This window comes from Porites lutea, chromosome 1 (assembly GCF_958299795.1).
Source record: "Porites lutea chromosome 1, jaPorLute2.1, whole genome shotgun sequence".
Classification (NCBI taxonomy): domain Eukaryota; kingdom Metazoa; phylum Cnidaria; class Anthozoa; order Scleractinia; family Poritidae; genus Porites; species Porites lutea.
In genome coordinates, this window is record NC_133201.1 from 2176319 (window position 1) to 2192240 (window position 15922).

The 15922-nt window shown below is 39.6% G+C and overlaps 2 protein-coding genes across 3 annotated transcripts; one reads left to right on the top strand and one right to left on the bottom strand.

The window, feature by feature from the left end:
• Nucleotides 1-870: 870 nt before the first annotated feature.
• LOC140942004 (uncharacterized) lies at nt 871-9509 on the bottom strand. Of its 2 annotated transcripts, XM_073391000.1 has the most exons (9): nt 9329-9508; nt 9032-9095; nt 8726-8759; nt 6636-6725; nt 5405-5468; nt 4236-4587; nt 3819-3909; nt 3172-3243; nt 871-1357 (listed from the first exon to the last, which is right to left on the bottom strand). In XM_073391000.1, exons 1-9 carry the CDS (start codon nt 9387-9389, stop codon nt 1277-1279), a joined length of 909 nt encoding a protein of 302 aa, XP_073247101.1. In that variant the 5' UTR covers nt 9390-9508; the 3' UTR covers nt 871-1276. The 2 variants fall into 2 exon arrangements, with proteins under 2 accessions (XP_073247101.1, XP_073247109.1); XM_073391008.1 differs by lacking the exon at nt 3172-3243 and having other exon boundaries at nt 9329-9509.
• A 199-nt stretch (nt 9510-9708) lies between these two features.
• Nucleotides 9709-15173, top strand: LOC140942022 (mediator of RNA polymerase II transcription subunit 18-like). The gene is made up of 7 exons (XM_073391017.1): nt 9709-9944; nt 10609-10672; nt 11309-11428; nt 11576-11654; nt 12453-12539; nt 13545-13591; nt 14138-15173. The coding sequence occupies exons 1-7, from the start codon at nt 9785-9787 to the stop codon at nt 14184-14186; spliced, it is 606 nt and encodes a 201-aa protein (XP_073247118.1). The 5' UTR covers nt 9709-9784; the 3' UTR covers nt 14187-15173.
• Nucleotides 15174-15922: the final 749 nt, after the last annotated feature.

The following is a 15922-nucleotide window of genomic DNA, read 5'->3' on the forward strand; positions in this document are numbered from 1 at the left end:
TTAGCTACAATATTGTAATAGTGTTTGAACAATGTTTGTTGTGTTGGATGCCTGTAAAATTATTTTTGTCAAATTGAACAATGAAGAAATATTTTTGTCCTTCAATGATTCACACCATCTGATCTGAACCAATGTATTAAGGGACACCGTGGATTTCGGAGTACAGGTGCTGGATTCCAATCGTTCGTGAGATTCCGGATTCCTTGAGCTGTATTCCGGGTTCCACGAGCAAAATTTGTCCGGATTCCTGTTTCAACAAAGGGGCGATTTTGAAACCATCGCAGATCCCATATTACCATAACATTACGTTGTAAACCAAACCAAAGTAATTTCTCCGATGCAACCACATGCGACGCGCTACGTTGCAAGGGAAGATCAGCGTTTATTCAACCTTTTCGGATGGCGGTCAAACGACGGTAAATTACTTCCAAGACCTACTTTGAAAGCACTAAGAGCCAATTTTACGCCCCACCCCTGGAACACATCCAACGCGCATCGTGCGTTGTGTGAGTGCAGTGAACAAGTTTCTCCATATGGGAAACTGGGTAAAATAACGAACTGGGTTTCTTGAAAAAGGTGCGCCGAGAGCGTGTCAACACAACCGACATTTAGCGACGCGACCACTACCGTGGGTACCAAAGGTTTCTTTCTCGCGGGCAGCTATCGAGTGCGGCGGCGATGTTGCGGGGTTAGCCGCAGGCTTTTCGCGCGGTTCACTATAAACGCCAAGCTATAAACTGAAGATTTGGCCAAAACTGGAAACCGCGCATGCAAAGTCTCTGGCATGCAGGGCACAGCTGGTTTCTCCGCGAAATATATTTAGGGCAAGCGCCGGGTAGGATTAACTAATTAAAACCAATTCAACAAACATTCTAAACTTGTCACGGACGGTTTTATTGTTTCCGACGGCAAAATGATGGCAAAAAATCGATCGTTCACACAAATTGAATTCCGCTGCATGATGGAATAAGATACAAATGCTGAAAAACACAACTATGACCTCACTTGTTAATACTATACCACATAAAACAGAAAACCGAGTTAACATCATAGCAAAGCATATCTTCAACCAGACAGAAAGTGAAAATTATGATAAACTGGTACGAAAACATGAGCTACGCGGAAAACAAAGTTTCTGTCTAGTTTGATGACAAAAAATTAAATTGACAGTAAGTATAATCTTTCGCTGACACTAACAAGAAAAAGCTATTAAATTAAGTTGAGGGTCATAGTTTGTCTAATCTCCTCACTGATGGCTTGCTTGATGGTTAACATATTATTCCGCGGGACCGTCGGCTTTGGTAGCCTCTTCTTTCTCGGGTTTTGCTTCTTGGTCTTCTTTCCCTCTTTCCCCGTCCTGTTTACATAAAAAGAAGGGGCATTTTGAATAAACAACCTTTCCAGCATGTTTTTAGCTGATTTACAAAGTCGTCCGCGTTGCTATCAGTCGCGTAGTTACCTTACAAATGCTAAAAGCCATGCCAGAGAGAAACCTCTTCTCGCAAGTTAGGTCTGTGAACATTCAAGAGAAAGCTAAAGATATGCAAGATTTTTTCTTTATACACAAGGGCGTGTGTCTTGTCCGACCTGGATACCATTTTAGTTGAACCAATCTGAAACTTTGTTGGGTATACATTAAGTTGACTTTCAAATCTTTTTTACAAGTGCCATGCAAATAATCTGCCTCAAAATGATGGTCTATATTATAAAATCTGTCCAGTCAACATGTTCAACCGTAGGCAGCCTTCTGTCGGACACAGCAAATTTTAGTCCTGTCATTTGCAGCTCTACACCAAAGTCTGAGAGTAGAAGGGCCAGATAACCTTTAGAGACCTTTAGATTCGAGAACAAGACTTTCTTAATACTAAGTAGTGCTCACGCGTTAATCAGCGTCATTTTGGCGGGAAAACATGATAGCCGTCGCCATTTATCAATTGGTGCCCCCCTCTCCCATCGTTTTCTTTTTCGTCCTCGGTTCGCGCAGTTGAATCTCTTACTTTACGAACCAGAAAATAAAAAACGCACCAAAAAAACCCAGCTACGCAAGCTATGATCGTCAGAGAGGACTTAACCTCCTTCAAGAAAGATAACAGTGCTAACTTTTCTGACACAGTCGGTGTAAAAGAAGCAAGGCGCACAAGGAATAAGATCGATTTGACTTTCTGTTGTAAATACAAACATTACTTTCAGCTACAGAGGATTTAAGGTGATTCCCTAGTTTTGCACTGCGCATCTCTTACTGCGCATAACAAGATGGCCACCGTAAAAAAGAGCATGTGAAGTAATATTATTAAAATGAAGTTGACTGAAGAGAAACGCTGTTGGAATTTTTGCTTGCTGTTGTTTCTTGCCGAGGTGAGACTCAATGTGTTGCGAATGTGCATAACGTAAGCAGTACGCGTGTTGCTGAGTTCGACCTCCTCTCGGAGAACCGCGATAGTGGTTGTTTAACTTGTGCTTACTCACTTTGATTTTCATTTAAACACTTTCTTTATCACATTGTGTCCTAAATGTGATATCTCGATGTAAATTCTGTAAAAACGGACTTTTTAATACTTTCTTCCCCTTTTCACATACATTCTATTTTGAAACTCGCCCCAGTCCTCTCTCAAAAATCGGAGAAAATGCGTTTGGTGCGCACTTTCTGCAGCTCTACCGCAAAAACGAGTACGGTGACCCCCATTTTTTATTTCATGATTTTAATAAGGACAGTGCTTCCTTTCGATGAGAAAAAAATTGGCACAAATCTATGTTCAGTTTTTTGGCAATTTTACTAAATTGTACGGATTGAGCCATCACGGGTCGAAAAGCGCGCGTCCAATTTAATTCTACTTTGGAGCGTGAAGTAAAAACAAGGGCATTAAAGAACATTTTTCTGGTACGTAAGTGGATAAACAATACATAAAAGTCAAATTCTGTGTGATGTCACATGCATCATCGAAAAAATCTCTCCTTTTTGTCTAGTTTTGCGCTGCCCGCGGTTTTTGTAAAAGGGTCCCAAATAGCCGTATTTGTCAGCATTGTGACGTCAAAACGAGCACGGTGACCCCCACTTTTTATTACTTTTTTATCATCTTCTTGACTTGTTACATCAGTGTACCAAGTTTTAGCTAAAATCTATGTTACGTTCTTTTACTATGGAATCACCTTAAAGGGGGTTGTAATGCTCACCTCTCCACGAGGACGTCGAGGATATCTGCGGTTGTACGGACGACGACGACGGCGACGGTTTTGAGGTGGACGCTACAAGAGCAATAAATAAGGTATCAAGTTTCAACTTGCTCCCAAAGAATTTGCTCACAAGGTAAAATCATGTTCGAATTGCCGCCCTCTTTCAAATAACGTCCTCTCTCTTCCGTAGAATAGGAGGGTTTCAATGCCAGAGAGGGAAATATGACTATGAAATGTGCTACTTTTTTCAGGAACTACACTACACTACACAGCCATTTTTAGTGTCGTCACGCAACGCTACGCTCCTCCCCACAAACGGCTGCTTTGTTGGGAGGAGCGTTACGTGACGACACTAAAAACGGCTGTGTCTGTGTAGCAGACTAACGTTGTAGTTGACAGTTTCAATGTGTATTTACTGGAAATACTGAAGTTATTTTAAGGCTGCACAGACTCTGAAAAGCGAAAGAAGTGCCCCAGCGCTAATTCGAGCATTTGTGGTAGTAAAAAAACGCATTTTTTTCAGAGTGGGGAATAATGAGAACTTAACTGGCCACCAAAACAAGATCAATGTTTGGTAACCGGCATAATTTTCGGGACTCTAGTACCAAAGAAGTTTCACAATACAGATGATTCTGTTGGTCTCATACCTCTTCTCCACCTTCCCCGCCTTCCTCTTCCTGGTCATGTTCGCCTCGCTCTTCCCTCTCCTCGCCTTCTGGGCCTTGTTCAGGCCTGCGCCTGCAAACAAAATGACTCATCATAAGAGCTAGATTTAAATTCGTAATACCTTTAAAACAGTGCTAGAAAAAACTTGAATTTCAGCACATTCTATTGGGCAAGCAGCTCTCACATTTTGCCTACCTGGGGCAAGTAACAAATCAAAATAATAATTCAAGCACAGTAACTTTTGATTTTTTGGGCCGGTTTGGTGAAGCTTAAACCATTCCCTACTTAGGTCAGGGACAAAATAAAGTACATAAGTAATACTAGACAGCAACATAAGCTTATTTTGAGAAATGAGCGTAATAAAGAATAGTGCACACCACAATGCTTGTGAACTGTACCTTGGACGGCGCCGGCGACGAGGTCGTCTCCTCTCTTCTCCATCACCTGACTCCTCTCTCTGCTCATCACCCTTCCCCTCCTCAGACTGGTCTCCTGACTCATCCCGGGGAGGCGGTGGACGGCGACGGCGCCTAGCCCAGGGGGGTGGTCTGCCGTAATACCGTCTGCGGCGTGGTCTTTCTTCGTTGTCATTTCTTTCCCGCTGGTCCCCTGATTCTTCCTCTTCCTTGGTCTCATTCTCGTCCCCAGATTTTACTTCGCCGTTTGTAGCGACGTTAGGCCTTCCTCTGGGACGGCGTCTTCCACGACGATTGTTATAGTAGTTGCGATAGTAGTTTCTTCGGCGGTCCGCTGAAATTACAAGAGCATTATTGAGATTAAAATCCTACAAAAGACAATTTTACACGTCCACCGACCCATTTCTTAAATAATGAATGAAAAAGAAACTAATACAGTCAGGTTATTTCATATTCAGTTCAACAGCATGTTAATTCAAACTACACGCGAGGTTGATCAAGGCTCTCCTCTAAGAAAAATTGAAGGGAGCCCAGTGCTTCTCAAGGGTATTCAGCACAGGATTTCTAGACAAAAGCTACGATTTTGTATATGTAGAACTTTGCCCAAAAGCAAAACTAAGGCGTCAGACGCCATCGAGTAGAGCATGGCCCTTCTGAGAACACAAACATTTTTGGATAAAATGTTACAGCCAGTTTCTTTCCTGCTTCTTTTCTCAACAAGAGGCCAATGCCTCTCTAGCACTGACATACATCACAATAATAGTCCTCTATATCATGGTACTGGTACATTAGTTTCCTCACGTAAAGTAAAGTTTGATGTTTTTAAGACATAATTCATGTGATCATATAAACCCAGAAAGGACAGAATATGAAAGAAACACTTCTCTAAAGTTACCTCACACTGTCTGAAATGGGAATTAAAACAAGCATGCTAAGTTTATGAGCTCTTTTAGCCACTTGAAGGAAAGACAACTGCTTCAGATGTAGTTTTTAGAAACTAAAGAATAAATCTTAGTTGATGTTGCTGACATTTAGTTTTCAAGCTTTCGCGTTAAGGGTATTTCCAAACAATATTTCTTTTGACAAACTATTGTCACTTTTTTAATTTCCAAGTAATTAGGCAACAAAGCATCATTTTGCCAGGTACTTACGTGCATACTTGCTTCCTTGCACAGGGCTTCCATCAGGTCCTGTCACATTGGCTGCTTCAAGACCCTAAAACAATGAAAAGTAAAAACATGCTTAAGTACAGTATGAAAAGAGCCATGTCACAGTTTCTGTACCCTGGGGGCAAGCTCTTCATTTGGCAGATATTGCGAGAAGTTAGCAGCCAGAGGTGGAAAAAGAAAGGAGGAGCTTACAATGATCCTTGATAAAACTTCATTTCCAACTAAGAAACTACTACAAAAATCCACAACGTGGCAAAAAATTTCACAAGAAACAAAAATTTGACAGCCACTGCAAATAGTGTGACAAGACAAGAACGACAGCGGAACCTCTATTAAGGGGACACCCTTAGGACCAAAGTAATTGTCCCCTGAATAGATTGTCTCGGAATGGAGGTTGGGTTGGGGTTTGTTAATAATTAGCCAACAAATAAAATCTTTTTCTTTTATCCTGACTCAGAATCTGCTGCAGTCATTACTTCAAGCAGCTAGATAATGTTTAAAAATCAAGATGAACTTATTTCTGCATGGTTTTGTGTTGAATTCCCACAAGTGCAGAACATTGATTTCAGTGTGAAAGATTATATTTTGAAAAGTGCTGCTATTGTGACTAGTTAAACTTATCAATGCTTTTTGTGGTCGGTCACTTATTGAGCACTAAGGTTTCCCCTGAGTGGAGGTTAAATCCTGGTTCTGGGACCCAGAAAAAGTGTCCCTTTCCCCTGAATGGAGATGTCCCTTAAATAGAGGTTACAAATACACAGATTAGGTGAACATTCAGGGTGCAAAGAAAGTCAGTTTTATAGCCTGCCATTCGGGCAAGCTGTAGCTAGCATGTACTAGCCCGCAAGTCATTTCAACTATCCCCCAAACCCTTTTTGATTAGCAGGATTGATTACAATCCTTCTGTAATTTGAATTTCCCCAAAAAACAGCACTCGCCCGTCGGGCAAGTTGAGAACAAAAATCACTAGCCCAATAGCAAAATCCACTAGCCCCGAGCTATCGGACATGACTTTCTTTGCGTGCTGACATTTTTCCGGGACCAGATTTTGTGTCTCCTGAACAGAGATGTACCCTGAATAGTGGTGTCCCAAAGGAGAAGTCCCACTGTAATCACACCTCACGTGTCATAGCCAACTTATCATAGAAACATGATTAAACCTGTGTCCTGGTTCTGATATCATATTAGACAAAGAGATGCAGAAATAACAAACCTTTACTCCTGATACTACATCAAATTCAACGGTTTCCCCGTCTCCAACACTGCGCAAGTACTTCTTAGGATTGTTCTTCTTGATGGCAGTCTGTAAATTAACACATCCAACCCTTTAAACTCTAACATCAAATTTCACATTCTCATTTTGTGCCCTTATAAGTTTCCTATAGAAGAAGTGTGGAGAATTTGTTAAAATCAAGTCCTTAATTCTCAACACCAATCTGTTTTCTAAACTATTGATGTTGCAAGGAGGAATTTGATACTGATTACTCTTAGGGCTTTGAGTAGAGTAAACAGGTGAAGCCAGGCGAGTACTTTACAACTCTGTTCACAATTAACAAGGAAGCTTTTAATCCGTCTATGATTCAAGCCAGATAGGCCTAATTTAATTAACATGAAGTTCCAGTCAAGACATGTTTTTTTACTGTACTTGGCCTCCAACCCTGCCCCCTCCACCTCCCGAAATGCAACCTTGCAAGGGTGGTGGTGATTTTGGGGAGCAAATGTAAACAGACAAACGGGTAAAACCAGAAAAAATTAATGCCACTGACACATATAGCCTGCAACACAGACAGAACTAAACTTCTGATAAAGTCTGTATGCAAACCAACTCCAAAATCCTTGTTCTGGGCCCACATCTGTGTACTAAGGTTTGAGTATGAGCCATGACTGGCCTGTTAAAAAAGCCATATTTAATTTGCCAGTCAGGATAAAGGGAAATTCAAAACACTTCCGGTAATTTGTTGAATCAGTTGGGCGCCAAGAACAACAATGTCAGCATTTCTTCACAGACGAGGGGTTAGATCATGTCTGTGATGCAGGCCACTGACACATCATAATGCATGCTTCTGTTTGATTAATTAGTACCACTGGTTTAAGAATAATAATTTGAACCACGTTGGTTTTGTTTTATGGCATGGCTATTCACATTTTAGTAAAATCCAACTAGTGGTCCATTATCAATGCTACATTCTGATGATTGAGCTACTACTAGGCTATATGTTAAAGCCAACTAGAAGTGAAAAGCACTGGGTTTGAAAACCAAATCACTGGCAGCTGAATTGCATTTTGCAAGCTGAAATTGTTTTGTCTTGATATTTTTGACCGACTAGTTGGATTTACTAAAACAATAATTATTCCTCTCGCCCTTGTGGCCTCTGAGTCAATAGCCAATTTCATGGGCTATTGACTCAGAGCCCACTCAGGCTTGAGGAATAATAATAATAATAATAATAATAATAATAATAATAATAATAATAATAATAAATACCTTATATACATTATATATTATTTCTGGGTCAGCCAAAAAAAATCTATCTGGTATGGTATGGTATGAACATACATGTGGCCATCACCATCCAACCACCAACAACTACATGCATGTTCTCACATATGTCATTATCACACGCACTTAAGCACACGAACAAAAGATCCCTAATATTAATCTTTCCTGAGAAAAATCATGCCAACTTTCAACTTCCAAATGAACCTTCAAAGTTATACAAGTCCCCCTATGCAAACATTCTATTTTCTGCTTGAAGTGAAGAAGGGTCGTTGCTGTTGTTTCATACGGTATTTCACTGGGGTAGATCCAAGATGATCACATCAAGTTTAGAGGCTCTTGATCTCATAAATCAACACTGGTGAATCATTGACCTCTAACATATGACTTGGACAGTGAAAAGTTTATCCCAATAATGTGTAGATATATAATAAACCTATGCCAATTCTGTACACCGAAAATGAAGTTGAGTGAAGTACTGCTATTTAGCAAGAACAGAGTAATAACAAGAGGGGTGTGAAAAAGAATTGTGACTGGATGAGGGAAGCCCTGAAAGGTCAAGAAAATGTGTCAGTGAAGGGAAGAAACTGACGACAGCAGGAACAAAGATAAATGACAAGGAAAAAAAAGGGCTGAAGAGACCCACGGGTGGTTATCTTTCTAAAATTCATTAATTTTAGATCCTGTTTAAATAAACGAAGATTAAATACACCTTCAAACCTATTAGCGTGCATCAACGTGCAATAAATCACACATAGGCTTGCAAAAAAGTTTTTACACGCATGTAAACTGGTTAATCGACTTACCTGATGAACAAATATATCTTCCTTGTTGTCATCTCTGGGGAAAAAAGAAAAATAGAACGAAACTTGAGTAGTGATTGTAGGTGGGAAACTGAAATATGCAAATTAGCTCAGCGTGGCCACAAGGTGGAAACGGAAAACTCGCTTGCGATGCCTTCGCCATCACCACCACGCCAATCGCGTATTTCAAATACGGTTTTCAGGAGGGCGATTTGAATAACGGTGCTAAATAAACAACATTGTTTAAATGAGGTTGAAGGACAAAGGACAAGCGCGGTAAAGAAAAGACTAGTTTAAACTCTTGCTTACCTGTTGATAAAGCCATAACCATTTTTAACGTTGAACCATTTCACCGTACCGGTCACTTTACTGGCTAGAAAGTTCGAAAAGGCACGTCAGTCATTTACAAAAACCAGACAAAAAAGTTTTTTAACCAATGTAACAGTAAATGAAACGAAATCTTAGCAATAAGGGCAAGCCATGTGGCCGGAAAACCTATCGTGACAATATAAATTAACAATTCATATTCACGCTATTACGGCGCACATGTTTGCGATGTCGCTTTCAACCCATGCAACGTTGAATCGTACAAGCGCTGACTCTTACCAACAACTTTCTTCTCAGCTGGCTGTTTTTCTTCGACTTTTGGTTCTTCAGTCGTGGTCATGTTGCTGATGGTTACAGCCTCTAGGGCCTTCGCTACTTGGTGGTGTTTCCCACGAAAGGTCTTGGTGTTCCGTCAGATCCTCGATCGATGGCGTCCTCTGTGATCACTCATCTCTTTCACATTACTTGTAGTCACGCAAGGTGTCATGGGAGTGTTACGCCCAGTCCTTCGCAGTTTTCCGAAGATACGATTTTTTGCAGCGACAAAACTCAAAATAACAAAAATAGTTCTTTCCTCTTTAATAACCCATTAAAATCATAAAAGAAATCATATCTTTCAAAAAAGTACGAAAGAAACGAGAACATGCCTCCGCATAAAGACACCACTTTGGTCTTCGGTAGTAGTCGGTTAATCATCGTACACCTTCCCGAATATCCGACATTTCGAAAAAGAAAATGGCGGCGATTGGAAGACAAAACCAACTTGAGTATTTTTTGCAAGGAAGCGTAGGAAAAGACTCCGTCAAAGCTCTGCTGGAAAGACTTAAAGGATTGTGTGATGGCGCATCAAGACAATTTGCGACGTTTCTGGATCATGAAATAGTCTACACACTTGGTAATAATATATTGCATTTTAAGAGCTCTGTCAGTTGCATATTTTTAAGAGTTCATAGAAGCAACTCAGAGTTGCTCCTATATATGCTTTTGATTTACAGAGGCTTTAGCTTCTACTTTTGCTTCTCATAGACCAAATACTATATTCATCTGTTGATTTTCTCTCAAGCGTTCTTCCTTGATCTTAGAGATCCAGAGATGCCAACCTCTGCAAAACTCAGTAACTTCCACAGTTCCAGAGTCATGAACTCTCCCCACCCCCACCAAACGACCCATTCTAACCCTGGTACCCCCACAAGCATTTCCATCCTAAGTAGCCCCCGGTTTGCAGTCGCTTCGCTCCATGGTTAAATCATTCCAAGCCAGATCATTCCATTTCATGGTCAGGTCATTCCTCAGTTCAGTGTAAAATTGAAAGTGAAGCACTCGCTTTTGGCTTCTTAGCTTAAAGAATGAGATATACACATGAGTAAAGCCCTTATTTCTGCTTTTGGCTTAAAGACTCGTGAAAAATTCTGTCGTGGAACGATCTGACTATCAAGTGGAACGATTTGGCTTAGAACTACATGTATCTGACCATGGAACCGGGTTTCCCCCCCCCTCCTTCCCCACTGGACCTGTACTTCTTTTCCATGAAGAATAAAAAAAAGCTTTTGGTTTTATAGGTAATCCCAGTAGCAATATTTCATTAAGAGCTCGACATTCTTTAGATGATTCAAAAGCTCCATGGTAAGTATTTTATTGATAAAAATATAGTGTAGATATCCAGTGCTGTCAACTCTTCCGGAAAATCTGGGAGACTCCAGATTCTGGACCGTATCTCCCAGTCTCCAGATTAGAGTCGAAAATCTCCCTGCCGAAGTTTGCCATTTCTTGTAGACTTGACTTTCCGACCCTAAAATTTTAATTTTTTGTGTTGTTTGAAGTAATTTTACTGTTAACATAGGACGTCCTCATAAACTCTGGCATGCCATTGTAATTTAAGCAATAATGTGGCTTAATATGAACTGTTTTATGGGGTATTTACATCCATCAGAGTCAACAAGTATTTTTTGCTCAAATGATGTCATGTGCAGTGCGATATGACGTCATCTATTCACCCTTCCCTATCATTTCTCAATATTTGAAGACGTGAGGGGTTGACGGCCCTGGGTATCCCACAATAATATTATACTCTTGGATTATGTTAATTTTATTTTGTAGTGATGCATGCATAGAATGGAACTAGAACATCTTGAACAGCAACTCGAACAGCAGCCCTTTAGTTAACCATGTACTACCTTGAATTCCTCCACAACCCTCCACAAATGTACTGAGGTTGTTGGAAGATGTAACACCTTCCTTCATTTTTTTTTTTTTTGACAGGCAGCTGCGTTACGTTGGCCAAAGTGAAACAGACAAAAGCCGCAGCACTTTGTTACGAAGTTGTGTTGAGGTGTCAACAAGTGACAATCTAACAACATTCCTCAAGGAACTTGGATTTAGGTCATTTTTCTTGTTCATGTTATTTGACTGTCTCAGTAAGATACTTCTTACAAATTTTCAAACATGTTGCATGAAAAATGGGATTTACCGGTGGTTGGTGTTTCATTATTTGCCTTGAATGTTCATTTCTGTTCCATATTCCCACAGGCATGAAAGTGAGTTTGTCCTGAAAGGTTATTATTTTGTCAAAGGTCACATGCGGATCACTGTCAGCCAAGTTTGCAGGGTAAGGTCCCATTTATGCACCAAGTGAATTAATACAGCAGGGACCAGTTGTTCAAAGCTGGGTTAAGATAAGCCAGGGTTAGTGTGTGATTTGAATTAAGATTTGAAAGCTTAAAAAGCATTTCAGTTTTAATTTTTTTTGTTTAGAAGTTGATGATTGGAAGCTCTCAAAATATCAGATAAAATTATCTGAGAAAAAGCTTTTGAACACAAGAAAAAGAAACCTGGGTTAAATTTAACTCCGGGTTAAGCGCTAAATTGGCCTTCGAACAACTGGGCCCAGACCTTTTCTTTAACAGTGACTATACATGGTCTTGTATCAGTTTTCTTATCCCTGAGTTTTCTGACCCCCCTTTAATTTTTTCGAGGCATATTTGTTCAATGCATTTACTTAAATGCTACTGGCAAATTTTGTACATTGCTCTCATCACTAGATGATGTCAAAATACCTTATGGACCTGATGCTAAAATGGCTGTTGGGTTGATATTCTTTTGTATATTTTAAAATTAGCCTCACTAACCTTGCTTGAGATAAGGTATCCTTTTGAATTTTGTACTTAAGACGAGGCTAGTAAAGCTGATTTGAATATGAACAAAAGAATATTAAACTAGTGGCCATTTTGACATTGAGTATACAGCCAACCATTAATAGTTTAAGCAAATATGTACAGGACTCTAGCTAGCTTCATAATAGAGATTTGGAATATTAATCTTGCAACAGGTTTGGTTGTAATTAAGCTAAACCAATATCATTTTACTCTTTATATGGCAGTAACACTATTGTCAACATAAATTTCAGATTGGAGGTGTAAATGAACCACAGTCAGCCCAACCTATTTCTGATTCCTATCTTGTGGAGATTAGCCTCATGACCACTGTTCAACAGGTGACTGTTGCAAACCCTAACAGACGTTGGAATTTTTGACATGTTAAATTGATAAATTTAATAAATTTTCTGAAATTATGCTTTGCCCTTAATGGGCTTTTGAGGGATAATGAAACAAATAATTTAAATGGAATATAACACGGCTAAGAATCCCAACTGGTAGGAGGTGAACCAGGTGGCTATTTTACAAGAGCAGCCAAGGTTTTGTACTCGGGACTACTGAGAACAAATCCAGCTAGCAATCAGCAGGTCAGGAATTGAACTCAGGGGCCTCCAGGTTATAAATCATCCAGCACTCTAAGTGCTCAGCCACTCTGCCTTCTTAATGCTGCCATGTTCATAATCTACAGACTGTCCAACTGTCCCGATCTCATTGAGATTCTCCTGATTTTGCTTGAAAATCCAGAAAACTGCCCAATCTGTGATCTATATAAAAAAAATCCTGATTTAGACATGTGTTCAGGGGCCCGTTTCTCGAAAGTCCCGGTAACTTTTCGGACTCGAAATCAAATATTCAAATCAAAATATAAAGAATGAGAACGCTGGTCCTGGCTAGCAGACTACTCCATTTTGTTTCACTAACTGATAGTTTTATCATGCTAGATGCAAAACTATTGATACCTCGATCTTTAATGTAAACGGAGACAGCTTACCGGGCCCGTTAATTATCGGGACTTTCGAGAAACGGGCCCCTGATCTTTTCAAAAGAACTCTTATGATACTAATACAAGAATAGAAGACACAAGAGTATGCTCAACTGAAATTGTTATCCAGAAAACTTACAGGTACACAAAACCGCACAAAATATAAAATACAAATTAATCGAGTACTTGTAGTTTTTAATTACTATTGAAAATGAGCATCAAAATGACGACTGATTTAGTGAACATTTTACACTAGAAATAAACATTAGAAATGGTGTTTCAGGGCATCAAGTTTTTAAAATTTTCTGAGCGGGCATGCTCTCAAACACAGTGATATCAGTGTATTATGTTGTTTCCATAGGACACATTAGCGGAAGAAATCAAAGGATTTTCAGAACACCTGAAACCGTATCCTTGTCCTAAATTAACCCAAGGTTATGGCTGAGATGTATCACCAAATACCAGTGAACAGAATACATCTTTTGTTTAATGATTATTGTTTTCTGCTTCACGATAGATTGTTAAACTTTTTTATGGCTAACCTAAATGACCTTGCTACATTTTCTAGCTGTATATTTACAGTATTAAGTTCCAAACCTTAAACTCCTGTTGCCTGAGTGTGAACTACCAATTATCATTTCAGTAATTTTCATCTTGTTTCCAGGGGGCAATTATACAACATGCTGAAGCATTCCTGCATTGTAGTTGGATAAGTCCATTTTGCCACATGTCTGTTCAGTTGAAAATCACAGAGAAAACCAAACTGTTTTGAGAGCAATCATATTGATTAGCTAACTCATACGGAAAAGCTTGTTATACAGGCTATAAGTGATCAACTCGTCTGCTCTCATCAGCTATATTTTTGTTTTAGCCCATAGTGCCATAGTCATAAATGATCTGCTATAATCCATTCTATGTTTGCAACTTATTTCCTTGACAAAATACTGTTCTTAGGCTCGTTCACTTGGAGAAGATTGACCACCGAAAGATACAAATGACTTGACTCCACTAGAGTAGGTGTATGTGGTTACAGACAGTATTCAGTACAGTGCATCCATTCAAACGTATTGATGGCGACACCCATTAACACCAGCCGAACAAGAGTGTATTGAAATGTTCGCGTGGAGATGATATGACCATCACTTCATCTTCAAAGTACTGTGGAGTACCTTAACGCAGAAGATGAGAAGATAAGATGCAGGGGAAAACAGAGATCCAACACAAGATTTAAGAAAAGGTGTTACAGGTTCCAGATTGTAATGTGCAGAGAAACTCGCGGAGGGGCGAAGGGGACTCTAAGGAGAGAGAAAACTTCCACCTCCCCTCCCTAGTTCACGCGTTTCGGTATCTGGTCACCTCGCCACCAACAAAATCGCCACTAAGGATAGAACTTAGCTCAGTTAGCATTATTTCGAACCTTCATGAACGGAAATTTCCTAACCGTTACTTTGTTTTTATATTTCAAAGAAATGACTGGTGGTTGTGAAACGTTTCTGCAAGTTTTTTTAATCTCTCAAATGCCAAGGTTTACATTTACAGAACCTATACGTGTATTATTAGTATTTGCATTACGAAGAGCATAAGACGTTCGACGCAAGGATAGTCAATTAGGATCGTAAGACTTGTATTTGGGTCTACTTTAAATTCGAATAAGCTTGACGAAAAAGTAAAAAGCTTAGGTTAGTAATCCTAGGTATAAAATGTGTTAATTATTGCAGAGTTATTCGTTGATGGCGAGTCGACTTCTTGATGGCGATTTCGTTGGTGGCGAGATGACCGTAAACCCGCACATCCTATTTTTGCTTGAGCTTGGTAAACCTAACATCCCCACCATTTAAGAGGCTAGTTCAGGCTAGATTCAAGTTCGTTCCTGAGTTTATCTTGTTACAATGTCGCAAACAATCATTGATCAAAATGTATAATTATATCTTTATATTTATAGCTAAATGAACCATGTTTTCAAATAAACCAAAAATATTTAGCCTTGTAACAGGGGCACCCAACGACCGTTTTCTGGGAAATGATCTGAAATGGCTCGTTATGCATCCTGGAGTGCTTTAAAAGCAATATAAATCAATAATTCGCATCGCTAAAACAATTTGATCTGTTCGGTCGTCCTAGGAGTGGTTTGAACCTCTCGAATTTTTTAGGGCTGTTTTTCGCCTTTCCCGAAAATAACAGCCTACAGTGAAAGCTTTCCGAAAACGTAAGATTACCTGACGAGCTTTTCCCTTAGCCGAAATTTCTAGGAGTCCTTTCAATTTTTTTCCGAAAACTCTATCTCTTGTGGGAATGTCTTCGAATTTTCTAGGGCGACGTAGAATGTATAGAAAATTCTAGGTGTAATAATAAGAATAATTATAATAAAAAAAATAAGAAGAACAAAAATAAGAACAATAGAAAAGGCATTTAAGTGATTTTAATGCCAGTTTCAAACGTCTTGTACCCTGCCGAACTCAATTCGCACGGCACTTACTGAAATCTGAAATACGGCATGGCACTGACTGATTAGCCGGGTTTTTTGCTATTCTTAGTTTACGAAAGCTACGAAATTTCTAGGTGCCGAAATCCGAATCTAGAGATTAGTACAAAATCCGAAATTCTTAGGTGAACAAACCACACAAATCCCGAAACTCTGTGCCCAACAACCAGTCACCACGAAACATTTTCGAAATTTTTAGCTGTTCTTGGGCTCTCGAAAATTTTAGCCATTCTAGAGGGCTCCGAACAGATATTTCC